The sequence below is a fragment of the Antrostomus carolinensis genome, unplaced genomic scaffold (genome assembly GCF_000700745.2).
Source record: "Antrostomus carolinensis isolate BGI_N321 unplaced genomic scaffold, ASM70074v2 scaffold4174, whole genome shotgun sequence".
NCBI classification, from domain to species: Eukaryota; Metazoa; Chordata; class Aves; order Caprimulgiformes; family Caprimulgidae; genus Antrostomus; species Antrostomus carolinensis.
The window spans coordinates 27,027-42,949 of NW_010311246.1; the positions used below are offsets into that span (position 1 = coordinate 27,027).

At 43.7% G+C, this 15,923-nt stretch overlaps 1 protein-coding gene across 1 annotated transcript in view; it reads right to left on the reverse strand.

Annotated features, from left to right (window-relative positions):
- Positions 1-13,872, reverse strand: part of LOC104523927 (runt-related transcription factor 1) — a 38,989-nt gene extending 25,117 nt beyond the window's left edge. The window contains exons 1-2 of the mRNA XM_010166659.1: positions 13,855-13,872; positions 11,473-11,629 (exon numbers count right to left, since the gene is read on the reverse strand). Coding sequence (XP_010164961.1) covers positions 11,473-11,629; positions 13,855-13,872 — 175 coding nt within the window. The remainder of the gene's footprint in view (positions 1-11,472; positions 11,630-13,854) is intronic.
- Between the last annotated feature and the right edge of the window lie 2,051 nt (positions 13,873-15,923).

The following is a 15,923-nucleotide window of genomic DNA, read 5'->3' on the forward strand; positions in this document are numbered from 1 at the left end:
AGTAAAAAACATATCTCTAAGTCTGCAAGCTGTAGACATGAGATATTTAAGCAAACAGATATAGAAGCTGGTTCTGTACTTGGTGTAACTTCCAGCTGTTAAAAAAAAGTTGACTAGGGCCCTCAACAGCTATTCCAGCAGACACATATTGGTGATGCACAGCAATGCTTTGTGCATGTCCCTTGTCATCAGGTGTACCAGGCAACCTACAAGACTTGTTCTCTACACTACACGTTTCTCTTTGCACTGGAGAATGCCCATGCAGGTAGCAGGTCATAAGGCACTTTTCTCCCACTTTGCTGTGCTACAGTGGTGCCAACATTCAAATAGTTTTCCTCAGAAAAAAAGGAGAACATCTTCCTGCTAGAATAAACTAAAAATGCCAGCACCCAGCATCCCAGAAATGTGTCACCATCAATTAAAAAATCACATATTTGCTTGAATGCTGCTTTTTATCCATTACTGTAGCAACCAACACCTTTAGTATTTGATTTGAAGCCCTCAGAAGACTGATTCTCCCTGCACAAACAGAGTCGCATTCTCAAGCGTTGCAAGGGTGGAACTCAGCTCACTAAAACAGTTACAATTTTTCTCTCTTTTTTTGGTCAGATGTTTACATTTTAATTTGACAAGAGTTTGTGTGCAGCTAGTTTCACTTCTGTGCTGATGAGCAGTTTCACTTCCCAGTCCCATGTGCTGTCATGATGATACCGTCCACCACCTCCTTCAGCCTTGCAGGGGTCTCTGTGCTAATCCCTTCCCTGACAGCCTGACAATGTGTGTAAAAGTGCAGCCGCTGTCGTTGCTGCCGCTCCACTGTCTGCCTGCGAGGCACCTGCCAGCCCTTCTCTGCTTTAGAAACTTGGATCCAAAATGCAGCCATGTGAAATGTTCACGTCTAAAACGTTAGATGCAAGGTATCAGTCTCAACTGGATTCCCTTGGGTTCCTTCTCTCAGGTTACTACTTCTACTACCTTCACGTTATTTTTTCCTGTGAATGTACTGCAGCAGAGATGCCACACAAACACAATTTATTTTGTTTAGAACAAAAAAAACCAGTGTCAGTTGAGTATCAGGAGATGCTGGGTGTGGATACTAAATGGTCATGGTCATTTAACAGGAAGGGAGCTGTAGCAGAAGCAGGTAGGAGAATAACTCTGAACTTATGGGAAAGGACATAAACAAACTAAGTGAGGAGAAGAGGCATAGGGTCAAGAGATTTGGGATGGAGGTGGCAAGAAGGAGGTCTCTGAAGACAGGGTATCCTACAATAGTCAGTTTTGGGTGACACCCAGTAGTTAATATAGACATTAGTCACTTTTCACAGAATCACAGAATGTTAGGGATTGGAAGGGACCTCGAAAGATCATCCAGTCCAATCCCCCTGCCAGAGCAGGAACCTAAATGAGATCACACAGGAAGTCGTCCAGGTGGGTTTTGAATGTCTCCAGAGAAGGAGACTCCACAACCTCCCTGGGCAGCCTGTTCCAGTGCTCCATCACCCTCACTGTAAATAAATTTATTCTCAAGTTTAAGCAGAACCTCCTGTGTACCAGCTTACACTCATTGCCCCTTGTCCTACCATTGGACATCACTGAGAAGAGCCTGGCTCCATCCTCCTGACATTCGCCCTTTACATATTTATAAACATTAATTAGGTCACCCCTCAGTCTCCTCTTCTCCAAGCTAAAGAAACCCAGCTCCCTCAGCCTTTCCTCATAAGGGAGATGCTCCACTCCCTTTTGTATGCCAACATCAACAATCTACAAATGCACAAAACCACCGGGAATCCCCCTATATTGCATTGTTGTCTAATTTCAGAAGAGAGACTATTTCAGACTCTGGTAGGAATTTGGCTGGCAGGAACCTTATTTGTTCTTTAGCATCCTCATGTCTAAGTCCTATGTAAATACCAGGTTTTGGGCTTTGTGAGGGAGGTGGTGTATGTGTGTGGGTGGGTGTGTGCCAGAGTTAAAAAGTTGTTTGACAGTGTAAAAAAAAAAAAAAAAAAAAGTTTTTTTCCATTCTGTTTTGAAAGACAACCGAAGTGACCTGTTTTAACTGAATTTTGTGGGGTGGGATACCTTCTTAGACAGAAAGCCTGCAGATCAAGTTTGCAAAATGGATTAAAGCATTAAAAGATTGGGATGGAGGGAAAGACCTTTTAATGGAATAGCCAAGCAGCCTCTAACTATAAGTGGAGTTGCTGCAGTAACCACTATAAAATTCTTATGAAATTAGGTGGAGACAATAATTACAGCAGAGGAAGAATGAGATGCTATGGGGTGCCCAGCCTCTGCAGCAGAGTGGCAGCAAAATGAGATTACAGTCGTAAAATGCAATGCTTATTGTTAAAGTATTTTTAAGACTTGAAATGTATATACATGATTTATAGAAATGTATAAGTCACTAAGATTTATACACAGATTTTAAGAGGGTAGAATTATTCTTTCAAAACTTTCCCTAAAGATGGCTCTAATGTAAACCTCTGATGCTCCTATGAGTTGGCTACCCCAAAACCCAAACCTCTGCTTTCAAGTTGTGACCTACTACATATCAGGGAATTGTAATATTTTTTCTTACTGCAATATCATTTTAGTTTTAAATGAAGTGCTTCTCCATACCAGAGCTTGGGCTGTTTGTAAATAAGTGTTCAGGAATGACCTAGCCTTCACAAAGTGCATCCAGCTCTAGGGTGGAACGGTTGGCTACCCCAAAACCCAAACCTCTGCTTTCAAGTTGTGACCTACTACATATCAGGGAATTGTAATATTTTTTCTTACTGCAATATCATTTTAGTTTTAAATGAAGTGCTTCTCCATACCAGAGCTTGGGCTGTTTGTAAATAAGTGTTCAGGAATGACCTAGCCTTCACAAAGTGCATCCAGCTCTAGGGTGGAACGAAAAAACGACCATTCAGCAGACTGCTGTGTCACTGCTGAAGGGTTCAGGGAAAGGGAAAAACAGCAACACCAGATAAAAAGGACAGTTCCAAATGAAATTACTTATATGCAAAGCTACTACCTCCTCACAGAAAATGCCTTGAGATCCTTAAGCCTAATAATAGTCCTTAACTCAGCTATAATTTCAAACCATTAATAAGCTTTTTGAGGTAGAAATTATCACCCACACTTTATAGGCGATGAGAGAGATGTGAAAAGGTTAAGGCCCAGATTCACAAGAGGATTTAGCTGCCTGAAGTGAGATTCAGGTTTGATTTAAAAGTTTAAGTCCAAAATTACACCCCTCCCACCCCCCCATCCAGGTGGTGCCTAGCAGCAGCCACAGTGGATATCTGAGGGGGCTTCCTCTGCCAAGCAGCCCCATGCCCTCAAGGCCACAAGCTCAGCCTCTGGGAAGGAGCATCTCAATGTGGTCAGTTGGCCCCAACCTGCAGCCTGAGCACTCCTCTGACACTTCGCCTTGGGGAGGTTTGGTTCGGGAACTGCTGCTCAGGGCTCGCCCACTGAAGGCCTCTCATGGTGGCCCCTGCTCCTGCTTTAAGCATTAGGGCATTTCCCTAGGGAAGGTCCCTGCTTTGTAGGACGCACCTCAGACGTACACTTTGCACCTCCTTGAAGGGCACTATGGCCAGATGGCTGTGGTGGGGTAGCAAAGTCCTCAGTGCTGGTTGCACCAGCAGATGGAGGTCCTCTGGGAGAAGAGGTGCTTCAGGCAGAGGGGTGGTAGCATGGGTCTTGGGGATGGTGGCTGCAGTGTTTGGGGTGAAGGGGGGCACCTTGTTCCACTCTCTTCTCCAAGGACTGCTTTTGTGTTTGAACCCATGATTCCTTCACCCCTCAAAGTCCTGTTCTCATCCTTTGCCTAATTGCCAGACTGGGAAAACCTCAGTGTAATAGATGTGGTTTTTGGCAGATCCTGTTCTGAGGCATCTTCCTTTCATGGTTCATTGCCCTGTGAACCTAGAAAAAGTGCTTTGAGACCTGGATTTTGTCTCAGTCCCCTCTCCGTTTTTGCTGCACTGGCTTATATTTGGGACCAGCCCAAGTCTGATTACCTGTCCAGCCAGATGCTGGCATACCTCAGTGCTCTGGGACAGTGCAGGAGCTGGGAACGAACTTGCACCTTGCCCTACGGAGCAATGAAGATGATGATGACCTCTTGGCATGGCTGCAGGCAGAGGCAGCAGGTACAGGGAACAAGGAAAATGTGGGTTCACTGGAAGAGCAATGTGCTGCTCTGAATATGAAAGGCAAGGAACACTTTTGTGATTATCAGAGCCATTTTAGCAAGCGAGGGACTTCCTCCTGCAGTGGCCTAAAGCAGGCAAACACCAAAAGGCAACCTGACAAGTCACTTCTTCAGTAGCTAGCTGAGCATGGGAGTGTGCACTGGGACTGTTTACTTGGAGTTCAGTTTCTTAGAGGAAGGACTCCTCCATGCTGTCATTACACTAATGCAATGCACATTGATTTCAGAGCTCGCAAGAGGTCTGGGGTCACTCAATGGATTATCCGGGCAGTCGGTGATGGGGGAGATAACACTGCCATTACAAACTTGGAACCCACCAAGTTCCACCAGAGACAACTTTCAAACATAGATCAACCTCTGTGGCTTCAGTTACGGACGCGGCTTTGTTAGAGTTGTGGTGCATAAAGCCTAGCCTGTGGAAAATCTACGGCCTTGCCAAAGCATTTCCTTCAGTTCCTTCCTAAACTTCAGGGAACTGATGTGCAGACGCACTGCTCCAAGCACTACCCCACTGAAGAGCTCTTATGGCCTCAAGCCTTCAAAGCATCTGCATCTCTCCTCCTTGCCTGGGTCTCCAGAACCTCCTCCTTCTCCCCCACACACTGCCTGCTCCCTCCCTGCACCACATAGCAGGTAGCTCCCTGTCCTCTGAGGGAACCATAGCAAAGGGCAAAAGGAATTCAGGATAGTTCCTAGCAGCAGTTTTGAGGCCAAAACTGGCTCCCATGATAAAGGCGCACACAGGAATCCCAACCTCTGCCGAGGGGCAGCAGCTCCCAACGGGGATGGGCAGGAAGAACTTCAATAGAGGAAGGAGGACAAGAGACAGAGATTGATGCAGGACAAAGATGAAGGGAATAAAGTTCATTTGGAGAGGTTGAGAAAACTGTGTTGAAATAATATGGTGGGGAAAACAGGGGAGAATTAGGATGGGAGCAAGAGAGGTGGAGAGTCACACAGCATTAAGGTAATAGAAAAAAAGTGTCTATTTTTTTTACTGCTGCTAAAGGATGTTTAGAAGAGAACAGAGACTGATTCAGACTGATGAGGGTTTATGCACATGACTGTGCTGGAAAAGACTCTCCTGACAACGATTGCAAACCACTGATTTGCAGCATCCTCACTTCTGCTAATCCTGAGTGAGCTAACAAGAACTGCGTGCCATAGGATAGTCAGCTGAAGTTCACTAGCCAGCCCTGAAGCCAGGGTCCTAATTTGTCTCTCAGAATGATTTTATTTTGATGACAAAATATCAGTTATTTGAGTTGCAATACAAGTACATACATATATAGGTACACAGGTATGCACAAAAATAAATATTTTTTTATCAGAACTCAAGCAGCTTCTGAAGGAGGGTACACTAAAATAAAAAGAAAAAAAAAAAGAAAAAAAGAAAAAAAAAAGATTTTTTTAAAAAAAGCTGAAGGGCAAACAGATCTCTTGAAACTATGTAACCTTTTCAGCTAGAGAGGTACTTTGTTTTCCCTAAGCAGTATCCCGGTAAGCCCAACTCCTTTTATCATGGCAAAAGAAATAAGAAAATGCTCAGAGGACAGCGTCTGTCTCATCCTCATCTCTAGCCCGAGTTTCAAAAATGTACAAGCAGAGCTCTGCAGAACCAAAAAATAGATTTATTGTTATTGGACTGAGGGCAGTGGTTCAGCACTTGGCATGGCCACTGTTTACAGCAGTAATGCTCCCGGAGACAGGAAGTTCTCCAAATCGCTCTGCCATTATTTTTCTCCTGTTGACGCTTTCTGATCGAGAGTTTTTTCACCCAGACGAAATTTTAAGTAACCCAGCAGAGAGTGTTTGGGCGCTGGCGAAGCCAGCCGCAGTCATGCTCAGCCTCACGGGCCACATGATGTTTTTTCGAGTCAAACCCCCGCGCAGAGCTGCATCATACATACACTTTCTTACACAATCAGCAATTCATGCAAACCCGGCTGCATGTAGGGATTTTGTGCCGAAGACAACTCGGGTGGCACTGGTGTAATGAGAAAGTCTTCTCCCCGTCCCTCCTCCTGCCACTACATCCTCCCTGCCAAAAGCCAGCACGGAGGCAGCCGATGCCTTGAGAGGGCTGGGTTTGCTGATCCATCTAACCCCAACCCAGGCTATTTGGTTTGAAATAGGCATGGGCTCCTCTGTACCATTGTGGGCAGTCTGCACGCTGAATTCTTCCACGGCTACTCAGTTTGCAGAGAAATCTCAATTAAAATTAATGAAACAACTAAGTGACCCTAGGTCACTTAAAAATAAAATTACTGCTTCTGGCCTCTGTCTTTTAGAGGAAAAATTCATAATTCAGACTACACTGGAAGGAGAAGAGTCCTGTGATATACATGGACCCTCTAACACACTCCTGGGGTGAGGACCAGCAGCTTCCTTTGGCTGCTGCCCGTGGGCAGCAGGACCGGCAGCAGCAGCCCCAGGGAAGGTGTTGCAGATGCCCTGGGTGAGCAGCGTTGCAGATGCCCAGGTTTCCCACCCCAGAGGTCCTGCCAGCCTTGCCTGTGCCTGATGTGACTGCAGGGCTACAGGATGGCCCAAAGGAGCTGCCTGTGTGTCTATGGCCAAACCGCCTTCCCGCTGGCTGCAGCAGCCTGCTAGTGCCGTGTGCTTATCAATCCAAAGTACAAATAAGTGGTCGCTTTTAAACTCTATAAATTCACTCTTTTTTTTCAGTGTTGATTGCTGCTGGATTTCTTCTATTTTTGTCCCATCTGGCAAGCACGGCCCATTGTTACTCCAGTATCTGATACCGTGTCCCCTGGAGCATTCCAATGGCTTGGATCAGGACCCAGCCAGCTGCTTAATACTGATGTTACAATCCTGTTGAATAGCATCCTCCTCTGTTTTGCACATACTTTTATAATTTTGAATGCATTTAAGTAAAAAAAATAAAAAAATTTAACAAAGTGCTTAAATAGTGGAAACTGAAGCTGCACAGAAGGAACAAAATTCTGACTTCAGAAGACCAATAAAAATAATTGGACTCACAATCCAGGCCAATAATTTATGGGTTATAAGTATTTTTGAGATTCCAGCTTAAACTGATTTTTCTTCCCCAAAATCATATCCAGAAGGAAGCGTCCTGGTGGTAGAAACTTCTGATTATGCTTGGTAATAGCACTCTCTCACGTTCTCCTACCAGGTACTCCTTCTTTGTCTCAGTGGAAATTGAAAACTAACGCAAAGTTTATTCAAGAGTCTAATCCTGATACCCAGTAGGAAATATATACGTAGGCTTTCAGTCCTTTCCAAGATGCAGATTTTAAAAAGCTCTTGCTGGAAAGCTATCACAAAGCTCCAGATCTCAGCTTTAGATTGAGATCATCTGCAGCAAGCCAAGACACTTCCCCATTAGCTACTATTATGATAACCTATTAATAATTATTTTCATCTGGAAAACATGTTTACTTGTTGGGTTTTTTTTTTTAATGTTACATTCTACAAAGAAGATAGTTACTGGTATTAATGATTCCATGAGGAAAATATGTAATGCTTACCGAGCCACGAAGCTTTCCCTCTCCAAAATAACTATTTATTTTTAATTTTATCCAATGAACTTCTATGGTGTAAGGCTTTTTGCATCAGATTTATTTCATCATAGTAACCTAAACTGGTTCATTATACATTAAGAAAACAGGGTACTTTGCAGTAGTAGCATTTTGAAGTGTTTATGAACGGAGGGAGAAAAATAAAGATTAATTTTTTTTTAACCAGGTAATCAGGCAAGAGGGGCTGAGATTGGCTGAAGTTTTAAACTACATTTTTCTTTCATAAATTACTTACTCAGGCTTACAAGCCAGACGGGCAGGTTTTCCCAGTAGCATTCTCAAACTAGGGTGAGGAATAGTAACTCTGGAGTCCAGCCAATTCCAATGTAAATCTGTTTTGTTCGGGAAAGTGAGCCAGGTTGCTTCTATACAACATCTCAATGTTTCAGGCGACCTGCAATATTCTCAGCTCCCATTCTAAGTGTCAAGAAAATCAAGTGGGTGGGTTTTTTAAATTCTGAACAACAGGCACAGGCAGAGCAAAAGGGGGAAGCGCTTGCTGCTAGATATGAAATGAACGCTGAAACGCAGTTCAGTTCTTTAAGCTCTGGTCAATATTTGGTTGGTGCATCTGCTCTGACAGACAGGCAGGATTAGACCCCTGAGCAGGTGAAATCACTGTAACTCGCTCGAGATCAGCACAGAGCTGCTCATTCACCGAGATGAAAATGCAGAGAATAGTCTCAGGTGCGAAACAGCCACCAGACTGTTTTGCTAGATTTCATTTAAAGCTCACGGAAGAAAATTTAAACTATTTATTAAGAATGTCAAGAATGACAACTTCCTACTCTCTTAGAAGGGAGAGAGCAGTGGGTTGGCATTGGTTTGGCAAGGCTTTTAATGGGGATGGTTACAGCTGGGTGATAACCGACGCACAGGGAACTGTCACCGCTTGAAGCCGTTCCTTATTCTCCAGAAGGGATTTTAAATCCCCCAAGGTACACAAAGAGCGTCCACTCTGACCGTAACCGACGTGAACTTTCAGTCACTGTTCACATAATACTCCTGGCATCACATTATCACTGGTGGCAACCGAACTTACTCAAACTCAAATATTACACAGCAAACAAAGTTTCGGTTAATTTTCCTCTAGCGAAGTATCAAAGGAAGCAATGCCCTTTGAAGCAGCTACCTTATGCTTTAGGCTTTATACAAATTCAACAGAACAGCACCTCAGAAATCCCGTAACAAATGCAAACAATCCCCACCTTTGGAAAACAATCCCCTGTTCGAGGAGTAAACAAAAGCATTCATTAGTCACTCGCTCCAAAGATGGGCAGCCAACAAAGGTGATGAGATTTAACCTCGAAGACTGACTAATAGCACACAGCGTTCCCAAATCACTCCATCACTTAAAGGATCCCGAGCACCTGAATGTCCTACAACATATGAGATTCGTGTCCGTACACGAATGACCGGCTACTAGCAACTGCTGATGGTAAGGGGCTCAGTGACGCTCTCCGCCAAGCTTTTCTGTATGAATAGGGACTGTTCTCCCTCAGCGGCTGGATTTTGACCTTGAAACTCACCCAGTTCACTGTTATGATTTCTAGCTTCATTACCACGGCCAGGAACTGAACTACAGGTTTGTTTTTATTAGCTTCTCCACCAGTTTGCCAGCTATTCATTTGAATCTTCTAAACAGTCATCTCTGAATCATAATGCAAATTCCATTTACTGAAAAGGTGGTACCTTTAATATAACAAATGAACACGTTTAATGACTGATACTTTTAGACATTACAGCATCTCTCATGTTTTCAGTAAATGGATATAATTTTCTCTGCATTACCCTATTATTATTCTTTCCTAGCATTACGAAGCTACGTTCTCAGCTGCGGGTGTTTTCCACCGAGTGCATTTTGAAGACAGCCCAAACAACACGATTTAAAAGACATCTCCCTCTGTATCCTCAGCTAAAAATGCTGCAGGATACAGAGGGATAGGGTTGGTATTTTATTCTTCAAATGTACTTACTGCTTGCATCTGTTTCAACAGGGTTATGCTTCTCCACAATTGCTGACTGTATTTATATTGGAAGAATATCTACAGATGCATTTCACTTCAAAGGCAAATAAGGGCTGTGGTGTATAATCAGGATAACTTCCTCGGTCTGAAGCCTAACCCATCTCCCATTTGCAATAAGACATTTTGAGAGTGAATGAGCAGAAGTGGGTCACCTTTGTAACTCTCCTGAAGCATGCCCATAACTCCATTCGTGTTTATAAGAGCTACAGATGCAACCACGCATCAGGAGATGGTTCGGGTGCTCAAACAGGGAGAGAGGGAGAGGATAATGTTGAGGAGGGGTCAGCGAGCCCCGAATATGTAATTTGGTTCAGAGAGACACCAGCACACTAATTGCTCAAAAAGGTAGCATACAGAAACTTAATGAAGCACAGTAGACACCATAGCATTTTGATGTGTGAGCGTTACAGCACTGAATTGTCCCTAAATAATACTGCTGTGTTTGCAACACATAATGTTACATTCTAGTTTTACTTAAAGATACAAATGAAACAAAAGTAAAATACATAAGTAAATATCATATGAAGTCACATGGAAGATGTGACAGTTTTTCATTCTTGACCTTAAAAGAGAGAGGCTGATCTTTTTTCGGAGGTTTTTCTGAGCAACAGCTCACCAGCTTCTCTTCTGCGGGTTTGACTGAACCCTCCTGACCCATGCAAAGGGACTCCACTTACAGCAGTAAGGGCAGTAATGCAAGAGTAGCACTTAAAATAATCTGGTAATAGAAAGGTAAATGAGATCGCTTGAAATTTATAGGATTTAAGATTATGGACCAGAGCCAAAGAGTGAGGTTGTGAAGGGTCCTTCTGTTGATTTTATGAGCTTTTGGATGAAGACTTGTACACCTGCCCACTCACATACAATGTGAGCCATGTGTGTCAGATACGGTTTGCGGTTTCCTAACAACATTTTAATATAGTTATAGTCTAAATCAGCTTTTGACTCTTATTTGTTATTTATGGTCATAAGGCCTTTTTATTTACATACTAATAATTACTGGTTATCACAGAGATACAGCATGTCAGACACTAAGCTCATCTGTACCATTCTATCCTACGCACCTTGCAGGAGTACATTAAATAACAGGACTACTGCATATTGTTCTATATCTATTTCAGAGAAAGAACAGTCAGTAAAAGTGCTTTGTGCCTCCATCAGGTCATGATGAAGGCAGCAAAAGTTTAGATCTATGTGGGAATTACTTGTAATTTTAGGCTGACTCGCTCTGTTAAAGAGATCAGCTTTCGCAGTGAGTGCCTTGGACCCCTGAGATGGTAATGAGTCTTTACACAACTTGAAAATTCTCATTTTAAATTGAAAATACATTATTTAAACTTAAACATGGGTAATATTGTGCTAAATACTGTTCTAAATTTGTTGGGATGGCTTCTGGAGTAAAAATGTGACTTGCTGTCTCTGTGATCTTTTTTTTTTTTTTAATGAGATGTCACTGTTTAAAAATTGAAGTGACACAGAGAATGGGCTAGGATAAAGCAGGAAAATAATAGAGTAAATTCTGTGCCTTTGGAATTGGCCTATGCCAGACCTTGCAGCATGTCCTGCCACAGAAAACTCGATAGACGCCGTCTTCAAATTCCCTCCGCATAACCAGAACTTGACATAACTGGTGAACATGACCGAAGCGTAGCTGAGAACAAACACATACCTCTTCCACTTCTGCCCACGAATCGGAGGTCATTGAACCGTGCTACTTGGTTTTTCATGGCGGCTGTGGCGTTTCGGAGTTCTGCAGAGTAGTTTTCATCGTTTCCAGCCATCACTGTTACCAGCGTCCCATCGGGCACATCTCCCAAGGCCACCACCTATGAAATCAAGGAGCAGAAGCCTCAGTTTCCTTATGCGACATTTAATTTGGGGTGCAGAAGATCAACAAGTAACATGATAAAATAGGAAAAAGCAGCAACAGCAAAAAACTATGTAGACTAAGAAGCTGTTTGGGGAAAATTGGAATTGCTTCCGTTCCTAGTTTTCAGATCTACAGAGAAGTTTTTACATTGATGCACATCTGAAATATGCAAGCATAATGTGTACTCCGACATGAAAAATACAAGAAATAAGCTTTAGAAAATATACTTCTGTAATTGTCAATAAATAAATTCAAGTAACAGGAATTAATTCTGGTCCGATTCACATCAACAGCATTAATTTTAAGCTACGGCAAAGTCAGCACAATGATGGAAATGTAAAATTCAAGAGAAAACAAAACCAAACAAATCATCTCATGGATGCAGAGGGTCAGAGTCCCTACAGCTGCACCAATTCCCTGTCTTTTCCTCCCACCGCTCTGAAAAGAGCTGCCTGAGCATAAATCCAGAATAAGCCCATGGAAAAGCGGGCCTCAGTCAAATGTTTAATCACAACTTACTGAACAATTTCTTTTTTTCCTTTAGAAGCATGAGAGCAAATCATTGACTTCAGACCTCACCCGCAACCTGATGGATGGAAATCATGATCTGAACTAATGAAATCTGCAGTCGCTCAGACAAAGGCTTTCACCTCGTCCGAAATGTTTGTGCTGTAGCTCTTTGGTGCCAGCATCTATGAAACAAATATTTAGGGACACAGGATTCACTGCACCCCTGATACAGTGCACTGAGAGAAATATAGATTTCTAACCTTACATTTTCTAACTTGTATCTACAACATTCACATTGGTTAAGCTATGAAAAAATTAATTTTATCTTCTTGAGCAGGACTGAATCTCAAAACAATTTTACCCTGCTGTAATCAGCTGGATGTCTAGTGTGTCTCTAGATTTACTCCGGCAAAAGTAGGAGCTTGAACTAGGTCCTATATCATACTTTTTTTAGAGCCCATTGCTGTTCCCCCAATTAAGTCTACAGTAGCAACCTCAGGACTACTATAAAAAAAATGAAAAGAAAAGAAAAAAAAGAAACTAGCTAGTTTTTATTTCCTCTTTTACACATTCTAAGAGGAAGCAGTCCTGCATCATGTACTCTGAGTTGCAGCTTGATATTTTTCCTTCCTCTTAGCATTTTCTAGCTTATATCCATGCAGTTATAATTGGTTTAAACTTGTCACAGCCCAGTTTTATTTCTATTAGTTTCTAATCACGCTGATCTTTCCAAACAAGATCAGCGGCTCCTTTACTTGATCCGTCTCTGATGCTTATTTCCCAGCTGTAACTACCTCACCTAATATGAGAGGTGTCCAGTCTCAGGTGTTTCCCAGGCTTTCCTTCTACAGCAGGCTGCCTTTCTCACTTCAGTCCTCTTCCATTTGTCACCAATAACCCTTATTTTCACTTCCACATGCAAAATTAAAATCACCCTGTCAAAATTCCCTCTTTACGCATCTATTTGAACTTCCTCTTTCCCATTCCTCTGTGGCCCAGGCTTTTGGTTTTTTGTTCTCCTCTGTGTAGCTGTTCCTCCACAATGCATTTCTGCGGCCTGAGCTATGCTCAGCATTGTGCTTTTCACCTTTCCCCGATCCTGGTGTAAAAGAGACCTGCTCAAAATGTTGAAGCTAGTGATTTTTCTCATTGCACAGCGTTGTGTCATGAGGCATGCTGGCTCATGAGATCAGCAATTGCGAACCCAATGCCCTCACGCAGTTCTTAAAAAGTTGCTGAGAAACCTTAATGCATGCACATATATTAAAGGCACAAGAAAGGGAAAGGGGAAAATCAGGGCATTACCCTCACCTCCCTGTGATGCAAATGTTTGCCTGCTTGTTTAAGGAAATACATGCTCACATTTGGAGGGATGAAAAAGCTTTGTGAATCCAGGGTCAGTTGTCTCTTACAGAACAAATATTTTAAATCACCGTTTTTCAAGTTACACTGAAGGCAACCTCAGCGATAAAGACACATGAAGAAAATATTAGAGACAAGTATAAAAATGACACAGCCCAGAAAAGAAACTAGAGTTAAAAGTCGCAGACAATAGAAACAGAAATACAAACATTTACATTAGAAAAAAGACTAAACAGATAAGTTGGGACTTGCTGACTGGAGTTATCTTGTACTTTGTTGTACTCTTTAGCTCTTAAAAATATGTATTACCAGAGGAATGAGAAGCATATCAGCGTTGTAGCGCTGCCAGGTATCTAAATTATCTACTTCTACCGCATCAATCAAAGAGAATTGGCCTTTTAAATGAAGATTTGGATGCTTTCTTAACAGCGTTTGGACAATGAATCTATATAACACCTTCTTAGAGTTATTATGTACTATTTTCTAAGTTTCTCAGAATCATTCTTTATTTTAGAAAAAAAAATGTATGGAAATGATCCTTTTGGTTTGAAATAATATCCTGATCCTAAAGATCAAACATCATGAGTAAATTTTTCTAAGGAAACATGAAAATTCCCTGTCTCTCTCTTTTTATTGATGCAATTGTTGTTAGCAAACACTTGGTAAAACTCAGCGGATTTTTGTCCTTTGCAAATAAGATGTTGGCAGCAGCGGAATGATCTGAACTGAATTTTCTAGTTTCTGTTCCAAACGGTCTTAAATTGTATGGCTTTTAAAAATGCCTCTTGCGAATATTCAATATGCGGTATAAAACCAATGAGAATGTTTTATACGGGGCAAACCGGTTCAGGACTCATTTCTCAGCGGTCCACAACGGGAGCGATTCGGGGGAGGAGGGGGACGATTTGCAGCGAGGGCACCACGGCAAGCAGGTGCCTCCCCGCACCCCATTTCAGGAGCTCGTAAGGAAACCGCTCCTGGTTTTTCCGCTCTTTGGAGAACCTGACCCTTCAGTCTGTTTGCAGAAGTTGGGAGCAGGTTTATCAGTAAAAACGGGGGTTTGCACTAGTTTGGGGGGTGGAGGAACGAGAGCGGCATTGGCTATATCCGAAACCAGCGTGTCCCCCCCGGGTTTGTTTCCACATCACCAGGGCAGCCGTCTCCCCAGAAGCCCCCTGACCGAAGGGGGAGAGGGGTCCCGCTCGCTGCCGGACCGGACCCCGCAGCACCGGACCCCGCAGGCGGGTCGGTGCGGGGCCGGGCGGCCGGAGGAGAGGGGGAAGAGCTGCCTCTTTTCCCACCTTATTCCCCGCCGGGAGATGAGCGGGGCCGGGAGCGCACCGGGGACTCCGGCCGCGGGGGACCCCCAGGAGAAACATCGGCCACGTCTGGGGGCTTCGCTTATCTCCCTTCCCGGCGGGGCGGAGCGGGTTTTTCACGCCTATTCCACACCGTACCTCTGCCTTCCAGGAGGAGAGCTTCCCCAGTAATTAGCAGCAGTTGCCTAGTGCGTGGGTGACAGTATAATAATTACTCAAAATGTGCGAATTTAGGAACTGACCCTGCCAATTAGTGTCTCCTTTCCCCCAGACTCATATATGCCTAAAACACGAAGACTCTCCAAATATAATAAAACTGTTCCCTGAAGTCGCCTCCTCAGCAGGATGTCCCCAAGCTCTGAGCTGTCTCTAAACGGATTCCCTTTTCTCCTCCTCCAAAAAAGCCATCGGAAAGACTTGGGTCTGGTAGCCTTCAAAAAAAAAGTCGTACTGAGGCGGCCGGTGTTTAGCAATAACAACAAAAGAAAGCACGAACTTTACAAATCCCGATCCTAAATCTAACCCCGGGGCTCCTAAGGAGCTACATGTCTCTGCGGCTCCCGCCTCGGATAAAAGGATAACGAGAATAATTACCTTTTCCTTTCCCTGCTCGGAAGAGTATCTACATCAGTAGCAAGGAAACCAGCGCATTCAAGAATTTAGCGACAAACCCAAGTCAAAATATAGCGTGACCAAAGCTGGGTGTGTGTGTGTGTGAATTTTGCTTGAACCCGGTCTGCGGGAAAGCAGGCCAGATAAGGGAGGGAAGCGCAGCAGTTATGCCCCAATAATTAGCAAGGGGCTCTGGAAATAAGAGAAACCCAAGCGGTCGCAGGGTCTGTCCAGGGCAGGCCCCGACATTTACTGTTATAAGAAAACAGCCAAAAAAAGGAAAGAGGTGTTTTTTTCTGAAGATCCCCTGGCAGCATGGCGGGGGGAAGCCCGGCACCTCTGGAGCGGAGCCGGCCGGTGCCATCAGGCTCTGGCTGCGGGCGGGTCCGGTGTCCCCGTCGGTGGCAGCCCTGGCAGGGCGCTCCGCCGCGGGGGTGCCCGCAGAGG